This window comes from Tachypleus tridentatus, chromosome 13 (assembly GCF_004210375.1).
Source record: "Tachypleus tridentatus isolate NWPU-2018 chromosome 13, ASM421037v1, whole genome shotgun sequence".
NCBI lineage: Eukaryota > Metazoa > Arthropoda > Merostomata > Xiphosura > Limulidae > Tachypleus > Tachypleus tridentatus.
Genome location: NC_134837.1, coordinates 169071605 through 169094437, shown reverse-complemented (window position 1 = coordinate 169094437; position 22833 = coordinate 169071605). Strand labels below are relative to the sequence as shown.

Sequence of the window (22833 nt, the reverse complement as noted above, 5' to 3'; positions counted from 1 at the left end):
ACACAATCTCCGTCACATTTGGTAACTGAGGTAACAACACAAAAATTCTAACTTTCAAACAGTTTATTTATAACATAAGATATTATTATAGTATTAATTATTCTATCACCAAAAGTGTTGAATAAGGTTCAAGAACTAAGTATTTATATTGATAGCCAGGGTGACTTTGTAGGAAGAAGTAACGGCCAAAGGTATTTCGGTAGAAGTACTTTAACCGCTTTCAACACCCAGTTAATGTTCTTTAAATTTTTTTGCGTAATTAATTAATTAACGGTCATTTGCCGCAAAAATTTCTTATGGGATGAAGTCGTAAAGTCACAGGTCATAGTAAGAAGTGGATACAACTTTTTTTTATTGCGGCTGTCATTGTAGAATCTTCATCTGAGCTTTTGTATTATTGAAATACATTGTTTTTTATTGCATTCCTCCAAAGTGAGTGCTAACGCACTCTCTGAATGAAATGTATGATACTTTTGTGTGTCTTTCTCTCAACTACGTATATGATGTATTATGGAAAAGTTAATATTTATTCTGTAAAGACGTGGCACGATTTATGAATTTGTTGACGTTAACTTACGTCAAAAATAAAAAATGATAAATTACAGTAATAATGTAGTGGTTCGGTTGCTCACGTCGATTAACATGCTCCTTGTCTCAAACTATATCCCACACAGTTTGATCGAGACGGTTCTAACGACTTAAGAGTAGTTAGATAACGGACACACTGACAGATACACAGATTTTTGTGCTTTGTGCGTGTGTGTATATATATATATATATATAAGTTTGGTTAAGGCTAATGTAATAGAGCAAAATATATAAAAACAGTTAAAAAAATTGCCTTAACTTTAAAGTCAAACAGTATGGCAAAATTTATACACAGAAATATTCAAATTCAGTGTTCTTTATTTATATATTTAAATATAATTAATTAAACATAGTAAACAGTTACTGGATAACTGGAGATTAAGAACGACATACCAAACTTAAGAACAATTGTTACATTATACTTTCCATTGCTAACAGATTTGTTTCAGCTGCGGTATTTACTTTCACGTATTACTTCTATAAGTCCTATAAGTAAAAACTACATCGGGATTTATTAATGTGAAAACTCTAGTAAAAGTTTGTTTCGACCGGCAGCAGTCACTTTATTAGACCAATTATATGTCAGTAAAAACTACATGAAATTTAACGAATATCGTTTGAAAAATAAAGAAATATTAAAACAACATGAGAGTTTATTGAAAAAGTATATATCATTTTGATTTCGATTCACATAATTACAACTATAAGGAGTTGAACCTTATCACATTATCAGCACTTTATCCATTGTTGTGGCAAAATTGTTATACACTTATTTTAATAAGTTGCTCTACCCATACTCTGATAATTCAAACTTTATTTCAGATTGAGAATAATGGAATTCAACATCGATATGAATGTTTGTTAAGTACATTCATCCAAAGGCCCGGCATGGCCAAGCGTGTTAAGGCGGTCGACTTATAATTCGAGGGTCGCAGGTTCGAATCCCGGTTGCACCAAACATGCTCGCACTTTCAGCCGTGGGGGCGTTATAATGTGATGGTCAATTCCACTATTCGTTGGTAAAAGAGTAGCCCAAGAGTTGGCGGTGGGTTGTGATGACTAGTCTTACACTGCTAAATTAGGGACAGTTAGCACAAATAGCCCTCGTGTAGCTTTGCGCGAAATTCAAAACAAACATTCATCTAAAGAAAATAAACGTATTAATCTTTTAAAAAGTTGACAACTTAGAGTATGATTATTTGTGAAATATTTCGTTCATGGCTTCGAGCACTAAAATGTTAATTTTAACGAAAACCACACATGGGAGAGGAGATACAAATAACTGCACTTTATTTCAGAACATTTCAGCAGTGGTTCAAGGTATATGAATTGTAACTGGTTTGCGTATATCTTATTACTATATCTACGACACAACTGCTATGACTTGATGTCATCCAGCTGAAGAGAGAAATGACACCATGTTTTATACTACAATTCTTCCTGGAGTAATTTCTTTAACTGTGAAAATAACTGTATAAGACTTGGTTCCATCCAGCCAATAGATAACTGACACGTCATGTTTAATTCTGCAAATCAGCAGTGACTGAAGCTAAAATGCAGTGTTTGATAATTTAACTCGGATAAGTTAAATACTCAAAATAAAAAAGGAATTTATTTATGATATATTACTGTTTCTCCTTTATAATCGTTTATTTATTTAAAACTCAAATAATATGGTCAACGAGAATTATTATAAAAATCATTACGTTTTGGAGTGTCTTTCCGAAAACCTGGAAGAACATGAGTAGAAAGACCAACAATATTAGTAAACACTCTCAATATTAGCATCATATTAGTCTGAAACTCTTTTGGAAGCCTCAACAATGTTAAACCTAAAGCTGTATTGTAAAACATCCTGTAACATATAGCCTTGATGTTTTCATTTCACCATTTCAAAGTTAATGCTTTATGACATGGGGAACTACAATAGTTCAACATCTCACAACTTACTAACTGCCCCTCACAATATACTCATGTGTTTGTTTTTACTTTAATTCATAAATTTATTTCCTACATAATACTATTGATAGGTTTTGGCGTTAAATAGTTCTATTTGGTTGTTTTAGTGCAAAGTCACATTGGATTATCTACTGTGTCTATCGCAGGGGAATCGAATCCCGGATTTTAGCGTTGTAAATCCGTAAACTTTTCGCTGACCCATTATGGGTTCTTAGCTAGAAAGAGACTTAACTAAATAAATGTTCTTGTTGTTTTCTTCGCGAACAAGGCTTGAATTTGTGCGATGTCACAAAATATTGCCGATACATTTAACGATGGGTGCGTCATAAGGGTGGCAATCAATCACTTAGCATGACTAGTGGGTGCAGCTAACTGCTTTACTTCCGTCTGATCAATAGTTCTAAATTAGAAACGGTCACATATATAGTTAGTAATTTTGCTATGAATATAAAAATACTAAGTTGTTATTTTCTTTGTACAAAGCTACACAATGGGTTATTTTCACCTTGTCAACAGCGAGAATTGGAACCTTGGATTTTAGCATTGTAAGTCCATAAACTTATCACTTTCCCAAAGAGGGAGTTAAACTGAATTTAATATTAAGAAAATAATAAGTATGTGCTTGAGCATTACTGAAGGGATTAAGACGGCTTTATTTTCACTCTATTTCTAACAATACTAAATCAGAATAAACGATCAAGACATTATATGCGTCATTTTGAAGCTTCGACCCAGAAGTTAATGCTACAGTGATGTCTTATACTCACGAAGCACAATAATTTGTGTGGTTACCTCGTGCTATCTTTGGTTGCCCAATGTTGTATTACATTTAAGCCCTGTCTAAGTAGGAATCCAGAGAACAACATCCTAAGGTCAATGTACTGAAAATTGCACCTACATTTGTTACCATGCGGTTTCCGAGAGCCGTTTTGCCGATATATTAAATTCACCTCTATTTGTATTAAAAATGGTGCTACACGTAGAAATTTGGTTCCAAAATGTGCAGAATGGCAAGATTCATGCAAATAAATAGCTTGTTTTGTGTGAATTTCGCACAAAACTACATGAGGGCTATTTGTGCTAGCCGTCTCTAATTTTGCAGTGTAAGACTAGAGGAAAGGCAGCTAGTCATCACCACCCACCGCCAACTCTTGGGCTACTCTTTTACTAACGAATAGTGGGATTGACCGTCACATTATAACGCTCCCACGGTTCAAAGGGCGAGCATGTTTGGTGTGACGGGGATTCGAAGCCGCGACCCTCAGATTACGAGTCAAGCGCCCTAACCACCTGGACATGTCGGGCCCAAATAAATAGTATCTTCTTTAAAATACACGATGTTAAAATGAAAGTCAATAGTAAATTTAATGTCCAAAAACTCTAAAATCAAACATTGATTCCCTCTGATGGACAAAACGTAGATGCTCTTACGTATGCTGTGCGCTAAAACAAAGACAGATGGAAGAAACGACTAAAGTGAATGTAGTTTAAAAGTAAAAGAAATGTTTAGTGACATACTAGTTTCAGAGAGTAAAGTAAAATAACATTAAGAATTTGTACGGAATTATTTATTCAGCTACGTTTAATTTGAGCACCTTTTTTTGTTCTCGGAAATTTTTTGGTTGTTTTTTTTTCAGGTTAACGCAGTAAGTAAATACACCTGAAAGAAAGTTTAGTGAAACAGATTAGCTTCATCTGTCATACTCACTGACTTTCATCTGTTGAGGTAGTTTGAACGTAAGTAACTGACACAGGCTATACCATTAACCAATCAGAAAAGAGGAATTTGCTTGCGTAAAAACATTTTTAAAACGCTAAATAGTTTTTAAAAAGTACCAAGATTTTAAAGCGTAATCACTATAAGATAATAAAATGTACAAAGAATAAGCTTTCTCAACTGTTTAATTTGAGGAGTTTTATGAGCTGGTATGTTTTCATTATAATTTATAATTTGTCCCCCGGTTGGTTAACAGTTAGTTCACGAAATTACACGCTAAAACCTTGGGTGTATTTTCTCACGGTGGTCAGGGCGCAGGCAACCCAGTGTGTATCTTTACACTAAAACAGCAATGCAACCTCATTATAATTTCTAATGATCGCAGAACACCTACAACATTAAAAAGAGGTGACACAACAGAGCGCATGGTAGGTGGGTTAAATTCTCCATCCTTATTAAGAAACCGAAAAACAGGTTCATCATATTAGAAGAATGGGCAGAATGCCATTTTTACTCAACTACGTTTACGTATTCTTGCGAAACTCATCTATCACTGTGTAAGATAAACACTTTGAAACACCACCATTGCTTCTACGTCATTGTATTTATGGGATAATACCAAATACATAAAGTAATGTTGAAATATTTGTGTTGTCGATGTATTTATGTGGCTTTATCTACTTCCTCTGCGTGTAATTAAAATCATGGTGATCATAGTTTTTAACAGCGTGATATATTAAAAAAAGTTAGTCATGTGATGCAGAAACTGATAATTATTAATTAAAATAATATTTTCAAAACAAACTGTTTAAAATGATCAATCAAATTAATAGGCAAACCTTTTTCTTTCTAAGTTTCTATTATATATAAAAACATTTTTTATTTATTTACCGAAATCAGTGCTTTTGATGTAGAGATGAAAACGTGATATTTTTTTTTATTATCATAGTAGCGGTGGCGTAGAGAATTAAAGGTTTAAGAGCTGGACGTGATGAGCAACTACGTTACTCATATGAAAATTTAGTTGGCTTAACCGTCAAAATAAGTAACTAAACTTTTTACTTCAACATTCGAATTCAAGCATAACTTGTCTTTCACGTTTCAATAGCAGATTACTGTGTCTAAAAATAAAGCACACCCTTCTTAGTAACAACAGTAACAAAAGGTTTGAATTAGAAATAAATTTAGTTAATATTTTAATGTGAAAACCTCAAGTTATGACATATATATACATAATTCAAGTCACACTTTATGAAGTGAATACTCTTATATATGAAATTAAAGAACAAAGATCTGTATGTTACAAATGATTTTATGTTCAAATAAGTTAATTTAGTTAATATGTATTTTTAAACAGAATATAAACATAACAGAATTACTTAAATAGTTTCAGCTAGAGATGTGATATTGCCAAACACGTGTTAAAACCTCCTAAAACTATGTGCATTTATTGTATTTGTTTGTTTATTTGTTTTTGAATTTTGAGCAAAGCTATACGAGGGCTATGTGCGCTAGCCATCTCTAATTTAGCACTGTAAGACTAGAGGGAAAGCAGCCAGGCATCACCACCCACTGCCATCTCTTGGGCTACTCATTTAACAACGAATAGTGGGATTGATCGTCAGATTATAACGCCCTACAGCTGAAAGGGGGAGCATGTTGGTGTGACGGGGATTCAAACTCGCGACCCTCGGATAACGAGTCGAGCGCCTTAACCACCTAGCCATAGCGAGCCTACATTTGCTGTACATTGTAAACTGACACAAGCCTATGGAACGTGTTAAATGTTCCATTTCTTGCTTGTAACACTGTTGTTATTAGAGAATGCTGGGTACAAACGAAATCATATGAGGGTGTTCGAAAAATAATTAAACTAACTATCAATATCTTCTATATTTCGACATATAACTAAGCACCATGAAAAGACTGGTGCCTGTTCTTTGATTTGAAAAGGAAAGGCACAATGAAGATATTATATTAGTAATCATTTAGCAATTTGTGTGAAGTGTGTTATACTGGGGTTTTGTCTAAATACTGGTTGCAAATTCGTAAAAGCCTTAATTAAATAATTTAATTAAGCTAAATTGTTACAATTTTAGGACTTGCTATAAAATTAAAGTTTTATTTTAATTTTATTTTTTTACTTGTTGTCAATATCTTAACTTTAATACTTCTGTTAATTCCACACAAGTGATGTGACGAGACAAAGATCCTTTCATTCTTTGATCGGCTTTAAAATTTTTGACCAATTAACAAACTAAATTCAACATATATATAAACTGGTACATACATATTTTTATAATTTATGATAATGTGTATTTCTTTAGCTGATTAGCGAGTATAGATTATTATTTTCCAAAGTAAAGTCAACAACTGTAACAAACCAGTGTTAGCCAGCTTTGAGAATGTAATATGAAACATCACACCAGTGTTTCACAATTTTAGAAGGGAATGCAATGCATTACACTAGTGTTTCCCAACTTTTAGAACAGAATATAACACATTAAACCAGTGTTTCTCAATCTTTTTTCGCCGTAACGTCTCCTTCAGCAAACAATAACCGCTCGTGCCCTCTTCTAATAAATGTTTAGACTATTAAAGTATTTTACTAAAAGGAAATTGTAAAGCAATAAGTTAGTTATTATAGTTTAATTATAATAACAAATATAATTTTGAAACCGTCAAAACTTTTCTGTCTGCCCCCTCAAAGTTTACTGCCTACCCCACTAAATTTTAACAATGTCCAAAATGGGTGGTATCGTCCGTATTGTGAAACTGAATTAAACTATACATCAACGTGTTGTGTGTTAATGAATAAAAAACAATTTTATTCTAATAAACTAACAAATCTAAGACTAAATTATTATTTAAAGAGTACAGTGTGTTTTCTTATAGCAAAGCCAGATGGGTTATCTACTTCGTCCACCGCGAAGAAACAAGCCCTTAAAGAGTACAGATAGAACAATTAATACCAATGTCGCTGACCATCTTTCCAATAAACAGTCTCATACAGAAGGTAGAACACGTTATATTAAAGTAACTTTTTAATACGCAATTCAGCAAGTCACGTGAGAAACAAGGCCAATATAATATTGTGGTAAAATGACAGGGATCAGAACTGTATTTTTACATTGATTTTTTTGTCTAAGTTATTGTGATAATACAGAAAAGCTGTCGTTTTTTTTGGAAGGGTGTTTTTCTTGGTTTGTTTTGAATTTTGCACAAAGTTACGCGCTTGGAAGAGTATAACAATCCTTTCTAACGCAGAATGTCCAAGCTCTCAAATCATAAAAATATTCTCAGATAGGATAGTTAAAATTTTCGAGATGGGGATATCCCTTGTACTCAGTGTAATTGAAAAGAAAAAATATGGATCAACTTGAAGAACCAAGACTATTCAGAATTAGACCTGTAAATAGTTGTAATCCAGTTGTGATAAGTAGATTCCAGAGTCTTGTAACAGGTGGGAATCTAAAGCACAAATGTTACTGGTAAAATCACTTTACCTGTTTCAACAATAGCTGAAACACTAAATTGTACGGAAACTACTTCCACAACAGACGTTCAGACGTCACATTCCTGAAGCAACTCAATAATGAAATAAATACTACCGTTATTCCATGGGCTTCTGTGCAATCAAACTGTAGAAACAGGTGTTGTGAACTGTTGTCCTTGTACACTAAACACATTTCGAAAAGTAATAGTGTCCTTTGAGCATGACAGTCTTATAACAGAACCTTTTACAACGGAAACTACATCGCACAACTACTTGCAAAGATGCATAGTTTTTGGAAAGAATACGACCGCAAGGACAACACGGATTATAACAACGTGACGAGACTCTAACATCGTTTTAACGTAACATACTCAACCGTTGTAGTAGGTTATAGATCTACATATAAATGCATTATGAATTCCGACCAGATTTAATACTGTCTTGTAGTCCTAAATCTATAAAATAAGTTAACTATATGAAACAGTCTTCATAAATGAATATATATATCTTAAATGTGAATTACTAAAATTAACTATACATTAAATAAATTATATTATGTAACTTAAAGACACATAGAAACTAGTTTAAAGTCGACCAGTGTCACCCTAATAGTGTCACACAGAAAAATAGCAAGAATATCAGAGTTTAAAAAAAATGAAATACTGTCAAGTTAGGTAAATGATACTTGAAAGTTTTTCCTCATCATGGGATACTTTCCAGAATTTTAATGGACAGAAAAAAGTATCAGTATCACTTAATTATTTACTATTTTTAGTAAGATACTGCTGTATGCAAGATGGGAATTAATTATACTCATAAAGATTCTGGTGTGAAAAATAAAACAACGGAACATTTTTTGAGGTTTAGGATCATTTATTACAGACAAAGAAACCGATGTAAATCAAAGAAGAGGGGCCGAAACAAAACAAAAACATACCAAACCTATTAACATGTTTTCTCTGAACAAATATTCACGAGAAAATAGCAAGGGCAAATAAAATAACTTTATTAGCCATGGTTTAATAATAAAAACGGGTGTATTCGAGGTTAAACACAGATATTTTAAGCACACCCTTAGTAACCTATCACTCCAATGCCCGTTTGAGCCCCAACCACTCAAGATATTTGTTTCGTCACTTCTTTCTGTTTTTTGTAAATCTACAGCAGTGACGATAAGAGTTAATTTCAAAGTTTCTTTTAAGAAATGATGAACTAATTATAAAACAAAAAACCTTAAACTATAACAATTCTTATGTTTATAATGTTTTTATTTGTCATAGCATCTTACTGTATTGTAGGATTTGAGCAAACGAGCAACAGTGGCGTTCATAATTAGTCTCTTCTACAGTGTTGACAGGTTTTCAGTTGGTTTTTTTATATTTCATTTTATTTCTTTAATATTTTAAAATATCTTATTATACTACTGTTAAATCACTACACACACATGAGAGGAAGATTTACTTATGAATATAAACACAACTGTTACGAACACATAACGATACTCGAAACTTATCTTTTAAGTATGTGTGAATATGTGCTGATGGATAACAGCTAACTTCTATAGAAGTTAATTAATCATAAATTAATAACACATAAAACTTACTTCATCTGTCAAGTATTTGATGACAATACTAAATGCCTCGAATCCTAAACATGCGCGCTTAAGTTGCATTGTCAGAAACATCGATTCTTTAGGGCGTCTCTCAGACAGGACTCCAAGTCGATGGGTTTCTTGGATCTTTGTTTTCTGGCTCTTCTTGTGTTCTTCTGTCTGTCTTCTTTTCGTTAATGGTGTCTCTGAATCATCAAATAATCTTCTGATGAACAAACCCAATAGGATAACTGATAACAAAACATTTACAGCTGTCAACAGACAAAAGCAATCGGCACCAAAGAACTGAATCCATCTTTCTATCACAAAATAGAACTTGGACTTTTTCATGTCGAAACTGAAACGTTTTAGCCGTAAAAAACCTTTCAAACGTCGTAATTTGCTTTACGGAAATACCAGTATCTTCATAACATTTATCATCCCGTAAAAACCGTAAAATATTTGATAAGTCGAAGATCAACTAAAAATGATATTTCGTCTGTTCGTAAGCAGTAAAATTTAAGTTTAATTTTGACAAAAAATAATTATACCACACTTTATTTTTAAGAGAAAATAATTCATATTCTTAAACAGTGTCTTTAAGCTATTTTAAATTCTGAATAATGTCAGAAACTGCTATACCGTCGTAACATACTTTAACCGCGATTTGTAATTTTCCAGAACATTATAGAAAACGTCTGTAAAAATACAGCAGCTCGCGAAATAGTTCACATCACTACTAGAAAACTTAGTTCACAAAATAGACCACATCTTTTGCCCTTCAATAACTGGTAGCGTGAGAAATATTTGGTTATTTTCAGGCTAAAAATCAAATAAGAATAACAATCTAGTGTCTTAAATCAAAAAATAGCGTATGATTGAACCATAAAAGTAACATCGCTTGTTCTAAATCACTTCACAATATAATCTTTAAATAACTCTGTCTTCAGGATGCAAGCTTAATGTTCTAGAAACTTCAGAAACGTATTGTTTCGTGTATCAGCTAAGTACACGGAGGGTTTTTCTTCAAGCAAATACAAGTCTACACAGTGTCTCTTAAGGAAAATCACAATCGTAGTAAACATGAATGTGTATAACATCTCTTCCTACATAACCTCCTACTAGTTAGTGGGGTAGTTCTACGTAAGCAAATATATCATACGAATATTCAAACCAGGTATCATAAGAAGTAATGCCCACCCACTACGATGGGAGAAAGGCTTGGATAGGTAATGATCTGTTGCAACATGTTCCCACTAGGTATGGGTTTGGACCCTCATCAGAGTATTTCAACACGCCACGGTGTGATCAAATATACTAATATATGGCAGTTTTTTCGTGTATTTGTTAGATGAAAAAAATAGTCTGATACAATGTGAAATCTAATGAATAAACATCAAATCTGTTGTACAAAACGAAACGCTTTTTTTCTGTATTTCTAAACGCTTAATCTTGTAATAATGTAACATTTGACATATATATAAGAAATAAATACCATGTTTAACAACAAATTCAAATTATAGACCCAATAGCAACAAAAACACTGAATCCAACATTTTTTAGTTAGCTGTAAATAAAAATTATGTTGACTGAATGTAGACAACCCAATTTCATCTTGTACTTGAATAAATTTATATTTTTAATTACTGTAAAACGTATCATTCATATATCAAATAATAAAACGTCCCTCAGTTATTCAGTAGGGAGTCTGACAGCTTATAATGCGAAAAATCGGGATTCAATACCAGAATTGAGCAGAGTACAGACAGGCAGTCAACTTTACATCTTCGTACTTTATAATAAACAACAACGTCGTTCTTTGCGTATTTATTGTTGAATTTAAACTATATAAAAATGGAAAATGATAAGTAAAATGAACTATAAAATTAGAGAAATAAGGACTGTCACTTTGAGCTTTTGTTGTTGTTGTTTGTTAGTTAAACACAAACCTGCACAATGGGCTATCTATGCTTTGCCCACCTCAGGTATCGAAACCCCGATTCTAGCGTTGTACATTCGTAGACATGCCGCTGTGCCACTGAGAGGGGACGCCACCAACCTTTCCTAACAGAAAAATTTGTCATTCTGTTTGGATCAGTGACCAATAAAACTATAGTCATCTTAATGATGGAAATAAATAACACGATTTTCTTCTCTCTAAAGTAGCCATTTTAGTGCCTACTTTTCTAGCTATAGAAAGGTAAGACTATTGGCATAAGAATAGGTTTTTAGTCCTATGGAGATTAAATCTACTTGCTGGTGGTGTAGTAGTTTCTATTTCTTTTCCTGACTTAATTTATAACAGATAACAATCATTACTCTAGCTTTATCCATATCCTTCTGTTTCAAAAAACTGAGACATAGGTAAATCTGAAGAAGGTATTAATATGAGAATTCTCAGTAAATGTTCTTATATCCCGAGTTTTCACAGTTTCTGGTTTTTTTTATCGCAGCTTAGGGATTTATACCTTATTAATTAATGGTTTGATTCTTTATGTTGCTGTTTCCCTAAAATATTTTAATTATGTTCAGTTCTATGCTGTATTTGACGAATCACTTCATTACTAAGAATTGACCAAGTGCTAATGGCGCTCGATACACAATCTGAGGATCACAAGTTCGATTCTCCTTATCAACAAATTATAACGCTCCCACGCCTAAAAGGGTGAGCATGTTTTATGGAAAGGAGATTCGAGCTTGCGACCTGCAGATGGCGTATCAAGTGCCCTAACCACCCGACCAGGTCTTAGTAATGAAGTGATTCATCAAATACAGCATGGAGCTATTCATTGGTAAAACATTAGGTTGGCGGTAGGTGGTGATGATAGCTGCTTTCCCTCTAGTCTTTCACTGATAAATTAGGGACGGCTAGAACAGATAGTCCTTGTGTAGCTTTGTGCGAAATTCAAAAACAAACAAACAAACACTAATACCTGATTTGAATAGAAATTAAGCGTTTTATTCTTCACACGTGCTTGGTGGCCATCTGCCAATATCTTAAAAGACATTCAAAATATCTTTTTCATTTTTTTTCAGGTGAACCAAGGATATTAGAGAATGATTCTAAAATAGTCTTATACTCTTGTTATTTTATTTCAGTTAACAATGTTGTTTAAATGTTCACACATATGATCTTCGTATTCATTGAATCCTATGTTCTAGAACATTTATTTTGTTGTATATATCGGTATCTTCATGGCTCAGGTAAAACCATATTTGAGATATGACGATTAAACTGAAAGTCTCGTTCGAAGGAGCACATGCAGCTCCACGCAACTGAAACGATCTTTGTCCATTCTGAAGTGTGTGTGTTTTTCTTATTGCAAAGCCACATCGGGCTATCTACTGTGTCGATTCCGTGGGGAATCGAGCCCCTAATTTTAGCGTTGTAGATATAAAGACTTACCGCTGTCCAACCAGGAAATTAATTTGTAATGTTCGCGACTTCTTGGATTGTGTGAGATTACTATAAACATAATATCATGTCTTTATTATACTTCTTTGATCTTGAATAGTATGTTACGCTTTTATTTTTAAATCACAATGATGTGTCCAGTGCTTTAGATAATGAAAGCCGTGAACTCATCGTTGTCTACTTTATTAGTTAATGGAGTCAATTATTTGTGGATACGTAATTTCTACGTCAGTGTTTCGCAACCGGATTCGCCAGACGAGCCCCTACCAGGCTTTGATCATTGCGACCAATTCAGTATCTATAGAATAATAATAATAAAAAAAAAGTTCATTATTGTCCACAACGAGGGTAACACCTGTACTCTGAGGTCTAAAAAATATTGACTGAACTAAAACAGCTCATGAATCCTCCGAAAACCTGCTCACAATCCAGTGTTGGAGAAACTGGTCTACGTTATCAAATGGGATCGTACTTGTTAAGTTCGTTATGGTTTATCGCCTTGTAGCTTCCAGTTTTCTTACTTTTTCATTTGCTACATTTTTTCTCCTACCTTTGATCGTAAGAATTATTATTTAAAAAATTATTTAGAGCTACTTGGTTCAAGGACAAGGTTTGACTTTCTCATTATTATTATCTGCTGTTCAAAGTTGACTCTCGAGTCGGAATTAACTAAATACTGGTTCAGTTTAAGATAGAATATTTTTGGAAGAGAGGTAAACTTTTACTTTAAAACTCGTAATGGTATCTCTGTAGAAATATTATTGTTTATAATCAGACTCGGTTTGAATTTCGCGCAAAGCTACTCCAGGGCTATCTGCGCTAGCCGTCCCTAATTTAGCAGTGTAAGACTAGAGGGAAGGCAGCTAGTCATCACCACCTACTGCAAACTCTTGGGCTACTTTTTTATCAACGAATAATGGAATTGACAGTCACATCATAGCGTCCTCACGGCTGAAAAGCCGAGCATATTTGTTGCGGCGGGGATTCGAACCTTTGACCCTTGGATTATGAGTTGAATGCCTTAACCACCTGGCAATGCCAAGCCTTATAATCAGATTTGAAGATTTCTGTTTGTACTATACTACAGAACCTCTGTATATTTTGTGTCGTAGTTAATAATTTTGCCAAGGTAACAGGGCATCATGGATCTTACTCATACTGACAATATTATAACAAAGCTAGGACTAAACATCGTGCTGTTCACGCAGTAGAAAAAATACCCAAATACTGAATCCACTCAGACTGTCAGCTTATAGGGTTGGTTATCTGCATGCAGAAGTTTGGGACACCTTGATTTATCTGTGAAGCATTTTCCATAGAATATTATTTTACATTAAAGAATAATGTGACTGTAAAGCATGGTAAAGTAAAAATGTACAATTTTAAAGAATATTGGGATTACAATAAGTTTATTCCACGAGTCCCACTACAAGATCAATAAAAATAAAAATGCATCCTATGCTACACCAACAACGTTTTGCTTTATTTTTCTCCAACGCAAGAGTTATCTCATATACCTTTAAAAACTGCGAATCTTGAGAGTTAACTCTGTAATTACACAAAATGCTATCAAAGACTGTTGACTGATAGTGAAGACTGATGTTACATTACAAAAAATACCTCATTTAATAGGTTTAACAACGACTTTCTTTTAAACATTCACTGGTTAACGCAGCAATTAGTGGCCCGTGTAGGGGTGGGTGAGGGGCCCTCGGTGTTATGATGGTCGAAGCCTTTTAAACGTTTGAAAACACACAAGTATACAGCGTGAACGCAAAAAAAAAAAAAAGATAAACCCGTTTCCAATACAAGTACAGAACATTTCAAAGTAGTATTTACTTTTTGTTTCTATTATACTGTTTAATAGAATAATTAATATTGTTATATTTTAGGCCCATTTATTACGTCTTTTGATTTTGGTGACTGTAACTAGAGACACCTACATTCTCTGTTGTAACTAGTTTATACTAATTACCACAACGAGATCAACTTTAAGTTAAGTAACTTGGTAACTTTCTGCAACTCCTTCATTGTACGCGTAAATCAGGTTTTAAGATCGCATTTAAGCAGACTAAAGACACAAAAGTGTATAGAAAATACACTGGAGGACTTGAAATACTCAATACAACAGTTAATATTCAGATCTGACTACAAACATGTGAACATTTGGTTTATAATCATTAGCTAATTTAATCCCCTTGTTCATGATATCAAAACATACTAGAAGTTTCAATGCAAATGTTTTTTATTAAAATGTTTTTTTTTTGTAACTATATCCGTCACTTTGAACATGAAAGGTTTGGTTTGTTTTGAATTTCGCACAAAGCTACACGAGGGCTATGTACGCTAGCCTTTCCTAATTTATCAGCGTAAGACTAGAGAGAAGGCAGCTAGTCATCACCATCCACCGCCAACTCTGTTAAATTAAGGACGGCTAGCGCAGATAGCTCTAATGTAATCGTGTAGCTTTGCGCGAAATTCAAAAACAAACAAATTGTTTGTGGCTAAGCATGATATATTTGCGTAATGCTTGTAATTGCTTTATAAACCAGAAAACTGCTCGTCTGATTTATTAAACCAAGTCCTGCCTGGCTTCGACACAACTCATTTATCTGGTTAGCCTGTGAAATAATCAAGTTTTAAAACAAACTTTTCGTCCGGTTAGCTCACGAACTTATAGGTTTCAATAGCAACTGGTTTGTCTATTTAACCTGATTCCGTCTGAGATTAGAAATATCTGGTTTATTCTGGACAAACCTAATATTTTTCAGAGTTCCAAACTTCTGATCTGCCCCTGAAATTTGTATTATTTGACGAATTTTAAGATTTGTAAAACTGCGGTTTGGTATTGTTATTTAAAATCGATAATTTATGTAGTCTTAAAACTTCAGCAAGGAATTAATTCTGTTTGTCTGAAGAGAAGAGGAATTATTTGATCGTTAATACTAGGAAGTTAAGGTAAGCCTACTTTAGTGCAGTTAAAAATAATAGAAAAGTAAATAATAACTTTATGAATAATCTATTATATAAACATTTATAATTAATTACATGGTTGTAAATAACTAAAAATTCGATGTATGATCTAAAATATTAAGGTTTGTGTTTACTCTAACTCTAATTTTAATAGTCTAAATACGATTAATTGTAAATACAGCTATAAAATTTAAAAAAATAATTTTCACGCAAATATGTAATACGTCCATCAGTAGGGATTATTTTTCTCCTTTACTTTATTGTTTCGGTGGTCTCAGCGGATAGCCGATGTGGCTTTGCTCTTAGAGAACACACACACTCTGTTGTTTCGCACGAAACTCCGCAATAAGCGATCTGTGCTTTTCTTACCCTAGATAAGGGTATGTAGACACCTGATTTTTAGTGTCATAATCATCTCAGACGTATCGCTGAGCAACATTTACCGAAGACAGCAACATCAACAATTTAATGATACAGACATTCTGAAATTTACAAAATCACTTTAATGAACAATACAAAATTATAGATCAGCTTGATTGGATAAAATAAAACGGCATTAATTAATTACCTTTACAAAACACTCTAAAACTGTAATTATGTGTTGACTTTATTTTAGTGCATTTTTGTTACTTTGTTTGTCGTTATGCATGTAGTTACACAATGGAATACCTGAACCTTAACTACTGCAGGTATCAAAACCAAATATTACAAGAAGTCAGAGATGTAAGTTGGGTGAAAGAAAACAAAAAGTAACGTGCGTGGGTAAATGATTAGTATATCTCGCAAATTAAAATTTTAAGATTTTTTACATTTACAAAATATATTCATAGATTGGAATATCAGGAAATGGTCCTGGAATTCATAGTGTAGCTTTAATATTTCTCTTGAATTTTATTTATATTCAAAATTTCAGTTTCGATAAGTGAATTGTAATAGTTTTTATGTAAACTCTTTTGACACTAATATCCCTTTAGAAGAAACCATATAACCACGTGAAAATTACGCGTGGTTTCCAAAACACACGTCTTTAAAACTCACGAATTTTGCTTAAAGTTAATAAACATTTGGTTTAATTACGTTATTAACGATAAACAAAAGTTTGTATAACTATGCGCTCAATGTTATCTGAAAAATGAACAATAGATGTTTAGTCAAACCTTTCTATTACTGAACACCATATTAAATGCCGGGCCTTTCTTATTAGTGTATATTCTCACACGCTCTTGTAATGTAATTAACCTGTTGAGTGCCAAGTATTTCAGCTGCTACAATACAACTCTAATGTTTCTTCATTTTGTAACTTTTTCGTGACGCCATTTTGGATTGAAAGTGAAAAAATTTGTAAGTAGGTCAAATACATGTATGTTGCTGACATCTAGCGTTGAAGTTAGGTATTATTGATAACGAATTAACTCATCTGTGGCACTGTGTTACCAATCGGCTTGGACGAGTTAACTCGTTTACTACGGCACTGAACAGGTTAAACAAGCGTGTGATATGAAATTAAAATATTTATATTGGAAACTGTAAATGTGATATGTCAATCCGTGTACTTTTTATTGCCCATAAGGCTGTATTGGATTAACCATAAAATGACCACAGATCCATATAAACGAATACGCGAATACCCAAAAACCTAACAGGTGAGGGTGATACAGTTACTCATTTAGATTACTTTGATGTGTTGAACACTACGATGACGAATCCAGCTTTCATATAAATGAAAGTTTTATCTATATAGACTGTGTCTTTAACTCTGTCAAATAAACTAACTGATCTATGAGGTTACTACAGAATTTGTTGTAATGTTGTCTGGTAGTAGTAAATCAACTACATTTTAAACTCAGTGATACTACATGTCTGTAATACATACTTTATATACTTTGAAATGAAACAGAAAACTGTATTTGAAATTTTTGTTTTCTTTTTGTAATTTCGTGCAAAGCTACATGAGAACTATCCAAGCTAGTCGTCCCTAATTTTGAAGTGATCCCTGATTAACACCACCCATCACAAAGTCTTGGAATACTCTTCTTCAAGCGAATAGAGGAATTTGATCATCACTTCTACAATATGCCCAGAGAACCAACATTTGGGGCAGTCAGTTGTTCTCAATGTTTGAACTTAAATGTAAGCATTTTAACCCAGTGGCAGGAGTCATGTTATATATGTACATCTAATGTTTGTTAGCATTGTTACAAAACTGAACAGGTAATTAACTAACAGCTACCTGTTGTCAAAAATGGAAAACACGAATAAATTTGTATGAAGCATAGCTTGTATTCTAACTGTTTCATGTTTTCCAAAATGTGAAACTGATACATATAAGGTTAGGCATGACGTCATGTTTGTACGCTAATTAATAACTATTACTAGCAACAACTAACCTTTGTTTTGTGCGACAACATTTAGCGAAATCGGTGATGACGCTGCAGTACTTGATGGTGATTTGATAAGTTTAGAAGATTGGTTACTTCTCTTAATAGAGCCTGAAAATGATTGAATATCAGAGTTTCAACTTTATTCCAGCTATGGTAAATTCTCCATTTTCACATAAAAAAAACATTCTGTAAAACTTTTTACTGTTAGCTACCAATGAAAAACTAAGCAATCTCAAGGAAAATATCCAGTTTATAACTAAGATGGATTCAACAAAAGTTCGGCTTTTATTAAAAACCTTTTAAAGTAAATTACCACAAACATGTAACTATAAATCCTACAAAACCTCCACCAAATCACTATTTATGTCTTGTTTTTAAGGATAAAAGTGATATGGAACTAAAGTATGGGCTGATTTTTCCTACATCTACACACATATATATATTATTTTTACAAATACTTCTAAGTTTTAGTGACAAGATGTACTGAAAGCTGCGTGCGTCATATTAAAGAGCTTTTGGGGCTTCGCCATAATTGGTTACGCTCTATCTGAAGACAGCCTTTCATTTTAACAGTATCCCTGCAGTGTAACTTACACTGCAAATGGTTACCTCGTAAAGTTGACATAACCAAAACACACCACTTCTCTCTGTTAGCTTTACGTAATCCATCTATTGCACAAGGACGGCTGTTCTGTGGGGCCATTTTTAACAGTTCGATTGCAGAGAAAGCTACAGGCTTCATCAGTACGTCTTCCTATGGAAAAGCATAAATATATGTTTCCTTTTCCAGTTTCTGAATATACATGTGGATATACTATGGAAGCAACTCGACTGTGTTGAGCACTGTTTTTTCAAGATGTAAACTAATTTTTCCACTGGCTTTTGGATTTATACATTCTCACTTTGCTTATCGAGGCTGGGATGTACTGCTGTTTAAAGTCTCTTTGTGGGTAGTTCTGGCACCTTGAATTGATTCATATCCTCGTGTTTCCTAATGCCATTAAGCATAATGAATATTACAATTTTGTAAATCTTAACTCCTCGATCTTAATAATTTCATGATATAATTGTATAAATATTTTTAGTTTAAAAGACTTGTTACATATCCTTTTTCAAATTTGTCATATTTCTGTAGCATCTCAATATTTAGGAAATACTAAGAAACGACAACTTTTAGTTCTGTTACATATTTTCCCACCGCGATCATATAGGTTGAGATTAACATTTGACTTGTAGATTTGCGTATTCAAACATATTTTTGTGACATCCGTTAAAAAATTTTAAGTACATCTACACAAAACATTACTGTAATTTCAAGACTAAAATTCATGTCTAATAGCAGATACAGTCCTTCTTACACAACTTTCTAACGATTGAAGTTTTTGGTTTCTATTGGCATATTTCAATTATAATGGTATATAATTGATTCCTTATTGCTAATTTTTTATTGTTACGTGTATTAAGCTCAAATACGGAGAACGTGGAATGACATTTCCAGTCATGCAATATCAATATTGTTAAGAAATATAAACACATGTTTGTCCGAGATCAAACGGCAAACGTTAATTGATACTTGTTAAGATTAATTTCATTTCCAATGGTGTTGAAATATTTAATCCCCCCAATAAACAAAAGCAAAACAAACAACCTTTCAGTACAATACGTAAAATATTCAAAGAGTTCAATATTTACTGGTTACCTAAAGTAGGCGGCGTCACGTCTCTAGATGATTTCACACTGATTTTTAATGTTGAATTATTTGGCGCTGCAGACTTTCTGGATAGCGAAACTACAGTATTGAAATATAAATATACACGATATTTAAACACAACTAATACTCTTCTTTCCCAAACAACAATGATATTCACGAAAAAATTAATTTGTACCTAACTTCTCCAAAACTCTAACATTGAAGAAAGTGTTCATGTAGTGCTCATACTCTCAAATAGCGTTACGAGCTTGTCATTAAGTAATGTTTCAAACTTGTCATTAAGTAATGTTACAAACTTGTCATTAAGTAATGTTTCAAACTTGTCATTATGTAATGTTACAAGCTTGTCATCAAGTAACAATACTATCTTTCCTTTAGGTAATATTGCAAATTTGTCATTAAGTAATGTTACGAAGTTTTCATTATGTGATATTACAAACTTGTCATTAGGTAATGTTACAAGCTTGTCATTAATTAACAATACTATCTTTCCTTTAGGTAATATTGCAAATTTGTCATTAAGTAATGTTACGAAGTTTTCATTATGTGATATTACAAACTTGTCATTAGGTAATGTTACAAGCTTGTCATTAATTAACAATACTATCTTTCCTTTAGGTAATATTGCAAATTTGTCATTAAGTAATGTTACGAAGTTTTCATTATGTGATATTACAAACTTGTCATTAGGTAATGTTACAAGCTTGTCATCAAGTAACAATACTATCTTTCCTTTAGGTAATATTGCAAATTTGTCATTAAGTAATGTTACGAAGTTTTCATTATGTGATATTACAAACTTGTCATTAGGTAATGTTACAAGCTTGTCATTAATTAACAATACTATCTTTCCTTTAGGTAATATTGCAAATTTGTCATTAAGTAATGTTACGAAGTTTTCATTATGTGATATTACAAACTTGTCATTAGGTAATGTTACAAGCTTGTCATTAATTAACAATACTATCTTTCCTTTAGGTAATATTGCAAATTTGTCATTAAGTAATGTTACGAAGTTTTCATTATGTGATATTACAAACTTGTCATTAGGTAATGTTACAAGCTTGTCATTAATTAACAATACTATCTTTCCCTTAGATAATATTGCAAATTTGTCATTAAGTAATGTTACGAAGTTTTCATTATGTGATATTACAAACTTGTCATTAGGTAATGTTACAAGCTTGTCATTAATTAACAATACTATCTTTCCTTTAGGTAATATTGCAAATTTGTCATTAAGTAATGTTACGAAGTTTTCATTATGTGATATTACAAACTTGTCATTAGGTAATGTTACAAGCTTGTCATTAATTAACAATACTATCTTTCCCTTAGATAATATTGCAAATTTGTCATTAAGTAATGTTACGAAGTTTTCATTATGTGATATTACAAACTTGTCATTATGTAATGTTACAAGCTTGTCATCAAGTAACAATACTATCTTTCCTTTAGGTAATATTGCAAATTTGTCATTAAGTAATGTTACGAAGTTTTCATTATGTGATATTACAAACTTGTCATTAGGTAATGTTACAAGCTTGTCATTAATTAACAATACTATCTTTCCCTTAGATAATATTGCAAATTTGTCATTAAGTAATGTTACGAAGTTTTCATTATGTGATATTACAAACTTGTCATTATGTAATGTTACAAGCTTGTCATTAAGTAACGATACTATCTTTCCTTTAGGTAATATTGCGAATTTGTCATTTGTAATGTTACGAAGTTGTCATTATGTAATGATACGAGCTTTCCTTTAGGTCGTATTACGAGTTTGTCAGTAGCTTTGTTATTAAATTTTTTAAGTCATGAAAAGGTCAGAAACTGCCAGTTTGCGAAAATCGAAACAATGACAAATTTTGAGAGAAACCCTATTTACTTATGTAGCTATATTTATTTCTCATTAAACTGTTTGAAATGGTATTAAAATTCAATGGAAGTAGAAGACGTGACACTAGATGGTTGCACTAATGCAAATAACATGGGATTAAAAATTAATTTAGATATGTTCACACTTTCAAATAATATTTAAACCATGCTTTAATACGAAATAATTTTGAGATTTCTAAGCTTCATGATACCGACTTTTGCATTAACTTAGTATAAAAAATCGGTTTCTTTTCGCTATTGTAATGTAAATCACGTTACGTTTTAGAAATTCGAGAAAATCAGGGTTTATCATCTAATGACTAAGATATTGTATGACTTTGTCTCTCACGTACGAGAGATGTGTTTTATTTAGTTACCAGAATAATATAAATTTCCCCAATTTACTTACCATATGACGAAACTAAATAATTTGCCAAGTTTACAACAAAATTTATAATTATGAAACTTTAACATACTACACAAATTTCAACTTCACATAAATATTTTAAATTGGATATAATGTCATTTAGCGTGTCCTGAGTAGCCTATAATACCACAGTACTTATCGATATTTGCACATGTTTAGCTTACAAATACGAAGGATTTTTAAGAACAGCTCACCCTTATGGTTAGTTTTACTTTCTTGATTCACTTCTGTCTCTTGTCCAGAGTTGAATACTGATGTCCGCAGTTGATCATAGACAATATTAGACATTCTATTGGAAGTTTTGTTATTATGTCCAATAGTAGTAGTCCTAAATCAAAACACACTGTTTAGATATATTGACAACATTATTAAAAATTGAGTATATATGACTTAGCTTTGAGTTTGTATCATTTACAATATTTTACACATTAAAATAATGAATAAAATGTATTTATAAAAGTAATATTTAAATATATTGAACATTGTTGCGTGATGGTATTCAGTTAAAACTAATAACGCAATTACCATACATATCTTTTATTTGGAACGTTTGTAAAATGACCCTCTCTAGCGAATTATTTCCCAACTAAGTGCTGTGTATCTTCCGGATCTGCTTCAGATGATATTGATCTAGACATCTTTTGGGTGATCATAGAAATTGTGTTGATTTTGCACTTTATCTCTTTTTTCTTAGGTT

The 22833-nt window shown here is 32.5% G+C and overlaps 1 protein-coding gene across 8 annotated transcripts in view; it reads right to left on the bottom strand.

The window, feature by feature from the left end:
• The window catches only part of LOC143236530 (uncharacterized), a 75847-nt gene that overhangs the window by 32555 nt on the left and 20459 nt on the right, over positions 1–22833 (bottom strand). For 7 of the 8 annotated variants that reach the window (XM_076474831.1, XM_076474828.1, XM_076474829.1 and 4 more), the window contains 4 exons: positions 22331–22464; positions 19820–19909; positions 18127–18228; positions 9364–9557 (listed from right to left, as the gene is read on the bottom strand). In XM_076474831.1, the coding sequence (XP_076330946.1) occupies positions 9364–9557; positions 18127–18228; positions 19820–19909; positions 22331–22464 (520 nt within the window). Of the gene's footprint in view, positions 1–9363; positions 9558–18126; positions 18229–18729; positions 19112–19819; positions 19910–22330; positions 22465–22833 lie in introns of all 8 variants that reach the window. The other variant, XM_076474835.1, reaches the window with a different exon arrangement.